General features: G+C 47.3%; 1 protein-coding gene across 1 annotated transcript in view; it reads left to right on the forward strand.

Annotated features, from left to right (window-relative positions):
• Positions 1-9,149, forward strand: part of PNPLA1 (patatin like phospholipase domain containing 1) — a 47,805-nt gene extending 38,656 nt beyond the window's left edge. The window contains 5 exon segments of the mRNA XM_058733723.1: positions 765-1,322; positions 3,959-4,037; positions 5,402-5,527; positions 8,819-8,892; positions 8,895-9,149. Of these exon segments, the coding sequence (XP_058589706.1) occupies positions 765-1,322; positions 3,959-4,037; positions 5,402-5,527; positions 8,819-8,892; positions 8,895-8,941 (884 nt within the window). The 3' untranslated portion in view covers positions 8,942-9,149.
• Positions 9,150-12,231: the final 3,082 nt, after the last annotated feature.

Here is a 12,231-nt window from a genome sequence, read left to right on the forward strand (position 1 = left end):
CTAGGCCCTTCTCAGTGAGTCTTCATTCAGCAGCCACAGTGATCTCGCCAAAGCCAGAGGTAGTGCAGCATTGCCCCACCTATAAGTCTTTCATGGTCTCCATGGAAACCAAGGGCGCTCAACGTTGTCTACAAGCATGGTCTGGCCCCTGTGGCCTCCTCAGACCTATCTCTCCCCACAGTGCCCCCACCCCGGTTCTAACCACACTAACCTTTCAGGCGCTCCTCATGCCCCCTTGAACTTGTGGCATTTGTGTGTGCTGTTCCCCCTGTTGGAAATGCTCTTCCCCATCCATCCTGACCCCCACCTGGACCTTCACTCGCCCTTCAGATCTCAGCTCAAATATCACTCCCTCAGGGAACTCCTCCTGATTAAGTCCTCCCTGCTTCCCTGTCTGCTAACATGTTTCACTCTTACCTAGAACTTGTCTTGGTTACAGCTTGAGATTATTTGGGGGGTCAATGCCTGCCCCCATGCTAGACTGCACACTCTAAGAAGTCAGGAACCATCACACTGTTTTTGTCCCCTTCATTCCTCAATGCCTGATATAATGCCTGGCACATATATAGATGCTCAATAAATACCCATTGAATAAGTGAATCAATCCACAACCAAATAATATAAATTTGAGTAAGTAAAGAAAGGCCATTGAAAAGCACTAATCCTGCTTATGAAAATAATTTGGGAAATCCCTTTTTGCAAACACCATGCTGATGCCAGGGGTTAGAAATGCCACCTGTGACCCCATGCTGTTGTTTTCCTAGATGATGCTTATCTCAATTCTCCCTCCAAGAGAGTGATGTTCCCCCGCGTAGAAGTGTACTGCAATATAGAACTTGCCCTTGGCAATGAGTGCCCTGAAGGCAGCCAGTCAAGCCTCCAGACAGAAGAGGAATCCATACAACTTCACGCACAGTGGGCTCCCAAAGAGGAAGGAAAGGACAGCCATGGTCCACTTGTGTTGTCGCCTGTGGGGAGACCTGAATCCACACGTGAGTGTCCTGTAGAATCACCCGTTTCACCAGCTGGCTCTTCATTTGAGCAGTCACCTGCCACTGCGCTGGCCTCATCACCATCACATTCTCCAGCTGACCTGATGCCTGCATCACTCCCAGCTGGGCACTTAGCACTCAGCTCAACACCTGTCCAATCACAGCAGCAGGTACAAACGACCGGATCACCACCAAGATCCCCATCCTCCCAGTCATCTGTGTCACCCAGGCCACCGGCTGTAGTGACATCTCCAACATTGCCCCAATGTTCTCCTTCAGCGTCACCTACACAGCTACCCGTGGAAGACCTGGGCCCAGAACAGCCCCAAGGTATGGACACTTCTGGCTTCTCACAGAAGGAGCCAGAAGTATTTCTTATGTCTGGAGCCCCTTGGCAAATGTGCAACAACATGGCAGCTGATAACCATTGCTTTAGAGGGGTGCAGTGGTGACGTGAGCAGTTAGCTTTAGAGGCTTCACCTGTTTTGAGGATAGGCCACCACAAGGGGACAGTGTTCTTGACATTTGTTCAGCTTTTTAGTCCAGTGATTTTCAAAGGTTGGTCAGAGGCCGTGACAGCAAACTCATCACCTGGGAACTTGTTAGCAATGCAAGTTCTCAGGCCCCACCACAGACCTACTGATTCAGGTAGTGGGACCCAGGTATCTATATTTTTTACAAGTCCTCCAGAGGGTTCTTTTGAGAACCATGTTTGAGAAGCACTGTACCGGAAGGTTTTTATTGTGATAGCCACTGTGCTGGGGGAGGGCTACTCAAAGAGTGCTTTGTGGACCAATGCTGGTCCCCAAACTATTTGTTACTAATTTACAATGAAATGAGCAGAGGTTGAAAGTAAGCATTTAGGACTATTTTTAGCAATAAATATTGTCAGGACATCCGAGAGCTTGGTCATTTTCCTACTAATTCATTGTATTTCACAAAAGTACTAGTTCCATTATGGATTGCAAAAAAAAAAAAAAAAAAAAAGATTTTTAAAAACTGGTTCTTCACAACTAATATCTTCTAAAGACAGCTTGAAAAGTACTGCTCTTGAGTCTTCAAGGATGAAGAATTTTCAGTTCCTCACTCAAGAAATCTCCCCTCCAGCAGAGGGGATGACAGAGATACCAGCCTCAAAAATACAGAAAAAATTAGTAACTGCTACATCACTAACAAAAATGGAGTGTGGGAGGTAGTCAAGTAGTCATAGAGATTAAGATCACTTCTGGGGCGCCTGGGTGGCTCAGCAAGTTAAGCATCTGACTTCAGCTCAGGTCATGATCTCGCAGTCAGTGAGTTCCAGCACGGCATCAGGCTCTGTGCTGACAGCTCAGGGCCTGGAGCCTGCTCCAGATTCTGTGTCTCCCTCTCTCTCTGCCCCTCCCAACTCGTGCTCTGTCTCTCTTTCTCTCTTTCAAAAATGAATAAACATTTAAAAATTTTTTTTTTAAAAGATCACTTCTGTCTGAGGTAATTGATTAAGGAAATGCTTCTTGGAGGTGACAGGTGAGCTGAAATGAACAAGATTTTGATGACCGTGGTTTGTGAGACAGGATGGGGCAGAGTAGAATGAGAAATTCAGGTTTTGTTTATTCTAGGTGTTCAGTTTCAGAGAAGGAAAGGGCAAGGAACATTCAGGATGAAGAAGATACCTGTTTGGCTACTGTGGATGGTCTGTGTGGGGGCAAAGGGAGAGGTCCCCAAATGATGGACTAAAGCCAGCTCATAGGGTCTCCATGGTCCATCCACCAAACTCCCATAGTTATTAGGGCAAACATTAGCACAGACTAGCATGACAATTTCCTTCTTGGCGGATCTGCCCCAAATCAGGGGTACACTTTGTCTGGAATAGATTTGACCCTTTTAATCACAGTAAAATACCAGGACCTTAAAAGTAAGAAAATTGGCCAAAGTGTTTCACATGCTGTCTTACATGCTGTTAAATTAAATGCATTTGTTTTATGTTATTCACACCCGTGTCCAAAGATAGCCATCTTCAGGTAGCCTGGGCAATCCTGGGCCCTGAGTTGGCATTACTTGCTCATGCTGGGGGTAGACAGAGGGGACAGACAGTCCAGTGCTTCTTAACTATGGGCCATTTTATCCTCAAGAGACATTTGGCAATATCGGGAGACATCTTTGATTTTCAGCTAGTGGGTAATATCTGGTGTGTAGAGACCGAGGACGCTGCTGAACATTCTACAGTGCAGAGCCTCATGATGAAGAAATATCTGGCCCTTACATTCAGTAGTGCTGTATAGTTATGGTCTTCAGCTGGGCCTCAGTAACGACAGCCTAGGCCATCTGTGGGAGATGGGCAGAAGGGAGCCTCTCAGAGGTTAGTGTGATCTGTCATTTAGTGGTGGCCATGTTGCTGTTAGGGGTGAAGGGGGTTGCAAAATGTCCCAGGAAAATCCATAAACACAGGAGCTGCAAATAGATTTGGGAAAGCCAGGGATATCCAACGACACCCCAAATGGAAGAACTTCAAGTGGAGGAACTTAAATATAGTTTACATTATTTTTATTTATACATATTACAAAATTACACAGTCATCTTCATATATTATCTATCCCCATACTCACAGAAAATAGGAAAAGAGCTTTCTTAAGAACAATGGTCATGAAACTATTAATACTTTCTTTTCCATTAAAAAAGAAAAAAAGCTTTACACATAGCAGGTGATGGGAGGTTCAGGCCCCTACGGGCGATTTTCCTGAAAACTTGCCCTAACACGGTTGCTTTTTTGTGAGGGGATTGTTGATACCACTACACCAAAGGTCAGTATCCATCCTGTCACAAGATGCCACTGCCCTGGGTCTCCGTCAACATGAGAATTTGAGATTAAGAGAGATGTTTACTGTTTCTGGATATTCTTGCTTACTTCCTATTGTTATTTCAAAAATGACTAAATACTCCTCCCCGTCCATGCCTTACTCACGTCTCCTCAATTTTTGCTTTTGTAGCTCCCCTTGCCTCTTCAAGTCGGAAAGGTGCCATGCCTGTGGTTAACGTGAAGGAAGCCACCAACAAGCCCTATGCAATGTAAGTTTGCCTTTAACTGGGGACACATTCTTTCCTTTGGCCAAGGAACGGGGGGCCTAGCTAAGTGAATTTTTCTTTCTCTTTAGCTGCCCTAGGAACAGTGGGATCCTTTTCCAGTTTGTATGATTACAGTCCACCCCTTTACACTTCTCTCTTCTTCAGTGGGGGCAACGAGTGGGAAATGAGCTATTTGTGCTCAATATACCTTCTCCAAAAGCAGCAGGAGAATGTGCAGCCCCTCACTTCTTACTCTCTGGAGCCAGCTCAGTTCAAGAGAGCTAGCAGGCATGTTACATCCTACCCCGAGGTAGCCCCTGCACCGTATGAATTGACGGACTCTATCAAAGGCCTTCCTTAATCCAAATTATTTTCTATCAGCATGGTAAGAGGGCTAATATTCCTATGTTGTAGATTGTCCCCAGAAAATCTTTTTTTATAATGCACATCAGTTGTCTGGGTTGTGTAACGTGTTCTCCATTATTACCTTTGAGGTCATTCTGAGAGGGCCTGAGGATTGTTTTTTTTTTTTTTTTTTTCTTTTTTTTAGGGACCTCATTACCCAGTCTCCCTCGTTGGCTGCTTGCCAATTGGGCTGGCCACTGTCAGGCACCAGCAGGAGATCAGAGAGTGGGTCAAAGGGTATCTTTCCCCTCCCCTACCCTAATCCCTCCTGCCCCGGGGCAGCTCTGGCAGAGGCTGGGGTTCTCAGGGCCACAGTTGCAGGTATTGAGAGAGCAGGTCCTTCTGATGTTCCCACTCCATATCATATCAAATATATTAAAATATACCTGCTTCTCACATTAAGTATAATTTTCATTATCAGACTTTTGGGGGGCACCTGGGTGGCTCAGTCAGTTGAGCATTCGACTTCAGCTCAGGTCATGATCACATGGCCCATGAGTTCAAGGCTTGGCATCGGGCTCTCTGCTGTCAGCACAGGGCCTGCTTTGGATCCTCTGTCCCTCTCTCTCTCTCTCTCTGCCACTCCTTGATGTCTCTCTCTCTCTCTCTCTCTCTCAAAAATAAATAAACATTTTTTAAAAAGACTTTTTGAAAGAGTTTGCATAAATTTTAAAAATTTATGCTTGGGCATAAACTATGCATTTTTGTTCACATGGTTTAAATTTTATTGCATTGACATATAACTGTATAAAAGTTTGAGTTTCCATTGACTAGTTGGCATAATGTTACTTAAACAGTCATTGATTATGAAATAAATGTTTGCCGTGGAACTCTGGTGTTCAGCCAGGGCTAAAAACCATAGCATTGGTGTGTCTGTCTACCTTCTGAGCTGGAGCAGGGCCCTGATGGTGGGAAACACAGGACAGGTTATTAACAAACCATTTGCTTCATCTCTCACTCAGGGACAACCCTGCCGAAGACTCAAGTTGGATGAGCAAAATATTCAAGAAGAACAAACAAAAGACAAATAGCACCAGAAAAGGCTTCCCAAGACATCCACGGTCCAAAAAACCAGGCAGCAAAGCGCAGTGAGTGTGGCTAATGTTTCTCAAATTCCCTGGGGAGGAAAAGCTTTGGGAACAGTCTGCAGGAAGATCACAAGGAGTAGGGAGGAGTCAGTAAGAGCGGGGGGGGGGGGGGGGGGGGGGAAGGGGGGGTTAGGAGCTGAGCTTTGGAGTCTGACCCACCCAACAGAAAATCCCTGGTCTGCCACTATCTCACTCAGTGAGCATGCCTAGGACAAGTGGTCTATCTGAGCCTCTATTTCCCAACCTGTAAAATAGGGATGATATTGTGAAGCTTTAATGAGGTCAACATGTAAAGTGCTTTGCTGCAGAATGCAAGATGTGTAATTAGCACTCAATAATTTAGTAGATATTAGGGTTATAGGCAGAGGTTAACTAACTACCATCTCAATAGAACTCTACTTAAAAAACAAACTAGACAGTTGTGTGACCCTGTGACCCTCAACACGTAGAGATCCAAATTGTTGCCAAGCTATAGCTAAAAGCCCTAACCGTTTTAGGCCTGCTTGGTATATATTTTTTAATTATATTATATTGTCATTGATTCCATTAGTCAACCTTTATTGAGCACCTAATAGATACCAAGCACTCCACTTGTCTCTGGAGATAGCGAATGAATTAAACTCAATCCCCAACTTTTAAGAGTTTACCCCAAAATTGAACTTTGAGCTAAAGACAAGAACGAAGTCTTAATTTTTTACTGAGCCATAACATTTTTTAAAAGAGACATGCATATATACATATACACTTGCAAATGAAAAATGCTAGCTTTTGTGGGTTTTTTTTAAAGTTTATTTATTTTGAGACAGGGAGAGCACAAGTGGAGGAGGAGCAGAGAGAGAAGGAGAGAGAATTCCAAGCAGGCTCTGCACTGTCAGTGCAGAGCCCAATGCAGGGCTCGATCCCATGGACCATGAGAACATGGCCTGAGCTGAGATCAAGAGTCAGATGCTTAACTGACTGAGCCACCCAAGTGCCCCGAAAAATACCAGTTTTAACCACAAATGAAGCCAGGAATCATCTACAACTATTTTACTGGATTATCAAAATATTCTCTGAATGGGACAGACCCACATTGCCGTCTAATTCGCTTCAAGCCTCCATTGGTCAGAAAAATCCCCAAGTCATTTTAAGTGACATCCTTCCGTGTTGTTCCTGTCCCAGATGGGATCCCTGGGTAGGCAGAGAGATTATCAGATAGATGAAGGTCAAAAGCTCACCCCGGCAGCAACAGGCCCACTTTGAGGTCTGGGCAGTTAGGTACTTGGTGGGTGGTGGGAAGCAGTATGGTGGGGAGGAGATTCTCAGAGCTGCTGCAGAAAGCGGGGCAGATGCATGTGTCACTTTCTGGATTAAAGGATGGGCGGGGAGGGTGCAGGACCCAGCAGGCCATTGGTGGTCCTTAGGGGTCATCGGTTTAGTGTGTCCTGGGATTAGTCTCACTCTGTTCCTTGGTCTTCAGCCTCCAGATTTCTTTGACTTTTGAGGGTCCATATCTCTGTCTCTAGCAGCTCAAGGTCAAGTTTGGTCATGAGAGCATAGGCAGGTCTGCTGTGGGGGTAGGGAAGCTTCCTCGGGGCTGGGAGTGCCATCTGGAAGCCAGACCCAGACTTGGGTCCCTTCATTCCAGGGCCAGGCCTCTTCCTATACATTGGAGCAGTGGGAACTGTGTAACTCAGCGAGCTCTACCTTGGCCGATAAACTTCTAGGATTCAAGTGGCTTTATAAAGCAGCAGCCTGTGATAAAAACAAACAAAACAATATTCGCAGCTGTGGGAAATACTGTTGTCAGTAGGTCACACGTTCCGTCTGCGTTGTTCCTTTATAGAACAGATTATGAAACTGCCTGGAAGCAATTTACCAATTGACGGTCTTAAGCAATTCCATGCACATTCATACTCTAGGCTTCAAAGACCAGGGTAGGGGGTCAAAAAAGGATGCTCGAAAAGGTTAGGCATAGAGGAGGAGCAACCCAGAAAGAGAGGAAATCTACAATCACAAGTGACATTGTCACATCCATGGCCTAGTCCTGTGCAAACTCCTGATCCCCAACTGATATTCCTCCCAACAAACAGAAGAGAGGCTAGAATAAAAGCTATAGGGTAAGGGGCGCCTGGCTGGCTCAGTCAGTAGAGCATGTGATTCTTGATCTCAGGGTCTTGCGTTCAAGCCCCACATTGGTACTAGAGCCTACTTTAAAAAAATAAATAAATAAGTAAAAGCTACAAGGTAGATGTTCCATATGTTAATATCTCTCTCCTTCTCTCTCGCTGTCTCTCCTGTGTTTTTTAAATCAGATGTTCAAATTCATATTCTGGTGCTAATTGTATTAGTCAGTTATTGCTGCTACGATAATGCTATATAACAAGCAATCCCCCCCTCCCCACTCTCAGTGGATTATAAAACAAACGTTTATTCTCCTCTCCCATAGTCCTGTGAGTTGGCTGGGATGATGCTGCTTAGGTTACAGGGAGTCCAGGGCATGGCTATGTATATGTATCAGCCTAGCTTTCCACTGCTAGCCTCGTCTCTCTTCCAGTAAGAGTTCAGTGGCCATCTGATTTGGGTTGTGTAACTGGTCTCAAAGTGGCAAGATGGATTGAGAAATCCAGGGACTGCCTCCAGGCTACAAGGGGAAAAGGAAGAGGTCCCTCTTGCTCATTGCTACTCAAATCCTCTCAACTGCTACCCATTCTGTCAGACTCCTCCAATTTCCACCAGTAGAGAGCCCCTCCTTTGAGTTACTATGGAATTTCTCCCTATTCAAATGTGAATGTGACGATAATAGCTAAAACTTCCAGAGTAGTTATTATGTTCCAGGCATTGTGGCACAGAGAGGGTAAGCAACGTGTCCAAAGTCACACAGTAGGTAGGTGGCAGAGCCAGGATCCGAGTCATCTGCCACCAGTCATCTGGTGGAGTCATCTGCCACCACCCAGAAGAGGTCTGGGGGTGCACTTGGAGGTGCACGGGCAGACATGGCAGGGACAGGGCAGGCTGGCTCGGGTGCCGTGCTAACAAAGTTGGTCTTCACCTGTGGTGCTGGGAGATCATTACGGGATTTAAACAGAATGACACCGTCGGATTTGAAAACCATCCAAGAACATATAAGTCCACATCCCAGCATTTCTCTGCGTGGGCTCTGCGGGTGTCTTCCTGCAATTTCCTCGAGAGGACGAATGATTGGCCAGGGTCACACAGCACATGGAAGGGGCCTTGAAACTCAGGTCCTTGCAGAGCCCCCTTTTTGTCTCACTTCTCCTCACACGTGCTTTCTTGGCTTCTCGCATCCAGGTCTGCTCCCTGCCCACTCGACTTCTCTCTGCTCTCCACGTCCGAGACAGTTTGGGTCACCTACAGGCCTCATCCCAGATCCAGGAATACAGCTGCCCCGAGGTGTGGAACTGCCCAGGGTGACCCTGGAAGCCAGGCACTGCCTGCTCTGTCCTGGGATGCTGTCTGCCCAGTTTCCTTTCTGACCCCACCTGCCTCTTCCTGGCCATAGTCAAGGCCAACACTAGCCCATATATTGCCCTGTGCACTGAGAAAACAGTACCCTTTCCTGGAGAACTTGATTTCCAGCTGCTGGAAGATTGTGATAATATACTAGTTTTGTTAAAACGGTTGACTGCCGCCTGCTAGAAATCTGTACGAATGACGTACAAAGGTACAGAACTGTACAAATAACATGCAGAAAACTGTACAAATAAGCCACAGCATGAATACGTCCACGAAATGCTTACCCTTTGTCTCAGCAGTGTCTCCTTGTACAGTGTGCAGTCTGCACGACTGAACTCAGCGCTCTGGAGGCCACTCCACTTCTTTCCCCTTCCTACAAAACCAAATACTAACCAGACTTTTGTAAATCAAATGATGTTTCAAACACTATTAAGTCCTGCTCTGTCAGTGGAATTCTCCATTTGCAAAAGACCCGTGTAATTATAAAGCGGGATCTGATAGCTGATTTCTGGTATAAATTGAGATTTCCGATTCCTATGCATCCAGTTGGCTATCATGGGGCCTGGCTACTTGCTTGGGGCTGCCTGAGGCATTTGAAACTGTGAAGGATGTTCTCAGCGGAAATAAGGGGAGGAACGTCCTAGATGAGGGACTTAGAAATGATGAATCTCTGTCCTTTTTCTAGGAAACTGTGAGCCGAGAGAGAAAACTTGAGCTGGAATGGGAGAGAACCTGATGACCCCACGGTAGAGCCTTCTCCCCAAGGCTCTCAGATGCAGTCCCCTCACCCTATGCCTTCTGGGGACCGGGTGTTACCCACTACCAAGCCTGTTGGTGTGGAGAGTCCTGATTCCCCTGGGCGAGCACTTCCTTGTCTAAACATCCTCCCGGCCCCGGCCTGACTTCGCTTCTTTGAGACGGGGCCGTGTCAGATCCCGGCCCCCCAGAATCTAGTCTACAGGGCCAAACCCTTGGGGATCGAGCGGTACTGAGCCACGGACGCACTTTCCTCTTTCCCATCAAGAGATCAGGCTCTTTTGCTTTGCTTTGTTTTGTTTTTAATTCTCTCGCTGTCCCAAAGGCTTGACTTAGAACCACCGGACTCTGCCTCAGCTGCTCCCTGGAATCACTCGTGGAGCTGATCCAGCACGAGGTCATGATAAGCTCCCCAGGGCTTGTGTGGTGTGGCTGCGTGAGCCAGCCATCCTGGACTTCCCTGAGTCCTGGTGTGGTTGTAGAGGACACAGAGGCCAAACGTCCCTTCCCCTCCCATCCCCCAGCATGAGGGCAACACGAGGGCAGACCCTGTCTGCTGTTCACACCTCAGTTAAAATGTTCCACAGCAAAGACTTCAGCCTCAATTTTTCCAGCCCAGCCAGAAAAAAATTAGCCCCACTGCTCACTGGAGTGTGGGTAGCTTCCAGCCCCAGCCAGGCCCAGTAAGGAAGCCTGGGCTGCCCACGGCCTCGGATGTATTTGCTTTGCAAATCCTGGAATGCAAACCCCAGAGGACTGGGTGGAAGACAGCCCTGAGCTTGGTTGGGGCCTCTGGAGGATGCATGCAAATTTTAGCCATGGAGGGCAGGGGGCTGTGGCAAGAGGGCCTGGCGGAGCCTACATCCAACAGGACCACGTCAGGGAGCAGGAGTCCACACAAGCTCCCTTTAGAACGTTCTGCCAGGAAGAATTTAATTTAACTGTACCTTTGAGAAGCTGAGAAGAATGAAATCTCAGGTGTTCTTGCACCCTGTTCCTACTCCAGGTCTGTGGCTCAGACCAGTCAAGGGGAGCGCCCTGGGGACCATGTGGGGGCGGAGAGACAAGTCCGCGGCGGTCCCCTAGCCTCTCCCCCAGGAGTGGTCTTGTGGTTTGCAGGCGGGCGCGGCCAGAGCCCTTGCGACCTGTGAACCAGGGGAGGGAGGGTTTCAGGCTCACACAGCTTGGGAATGCTTATGCCCTGCTGTGCGAAGGGGGAACTGAACGTGACATTAACTGTTGTTTGACCTGAGAGCCTGTGTTCAGAGCCCAGATACCCTTCTGTTAGAGTCAGGTTACAGTTAGAATCAATAAATTCCTGTGTATATTTCCCTTCATTCTTCGTATGTCCCTTTTCCCCATTAGGAGGCAATTAAGAGAATTGTTCTTGCGTTGGTTTCAGGGCCGCTGGATAAAATACAGGACATCTTGTTCAATTTGGGTTTCAGAGAAACAATGAATAGTTAGCATGAGTATGGCCCCAGTATTGCTATTATTTGTTGTGTATCTGAAATTCAAATTTAACTAGGCCACCCATATTTTTATTTGCTAAATTTGGCAACTCCAATTAGTTCCTTTCTCCTTATCTTTCTTTTCTTTTAAAGCCAATACTAGTGGATTGGTTTTTGATGTGTCAGTCACTGTGGTTCAAAATTGGAGCTCTCACTAGTGTGGAGGTCAAGGGCAGAGCACACTCTGGTCTTCCAAACAAGCACATCCAAATGACCCCTGAGGCTCTGCCCTCCCTGTAACTCAGCTAACATCCCGAACTCAACCGGGTCTTGGCTGACCCCATTATCTCTGACTCACTGAGCCTCCTGACTTCTCAGGGTCAGAAATTAGGTTAATTAAAAGTCCTGACGTCACTTACCCACCTTTTGAAAGCGATTCGAAGCAGCAGGGTGTCCCGTGCACCTCGGTGCTCTCGAAAGCCTCTGTGGTGTGAGTTGAGGGAGCCCCACCCTCACACAATGGTGCCCCATGCTCCTACATTCCTACTGGCACAAGATTCCCATAGCTAGCGAGGTCCACGAGCATCCCAAGGGCAGGGGTCGTGCCTTCTGCATTTGTTTATCCCATAGAGCTAGATCAGACCTGGCACATAGTAAATGCTCAATAAGTATTGGTTGGGAAAAAGAACTCATGGATTAGACAACAAGGAGAGGCACTAAAACAGGGGTTCTGGGAGCTGGGTCCGGGCCTGGTTCTGTCTGTAGGTGGTTACGTGACCTTGAACGAGGCACCTGCCCCTTCTGAGCCTCAGCTTTTTCATCTATGAAGTGAGGCACTGCCCTCTTCTGCCCTCCTCAGAGCAGGACAGTGAGGCTTCAAGGGTTGGAAGCGGAAAGTGGTTTGGAAAGAAGACAAGCTGTGCACACCAGAGGGTCGCCCTCCCCAGGCAGCCCCTGGAAAGACTCCTGTGTTATCTGAGAGAGGGGAGAGGAGGCCTTCGACGCCTTCCAGCAGAGACCACATTCTCTGGACCAAAAGCC

Source organism: Neofelis nebulosa, chromosome 6, assembly GCF_028018385.1.
Source record: "Neofelis nebulosa isolate mNeoNeb1 chromosome 6, mNeoNeb1.pri, whole genome shotgun sequence".
NCBI classification, from domain to species: Eukaryota; Metazoa; Chordata; class Mammalia; order Carnivora; family Felidae; genus Neofelis; species Neofelis nebulosa.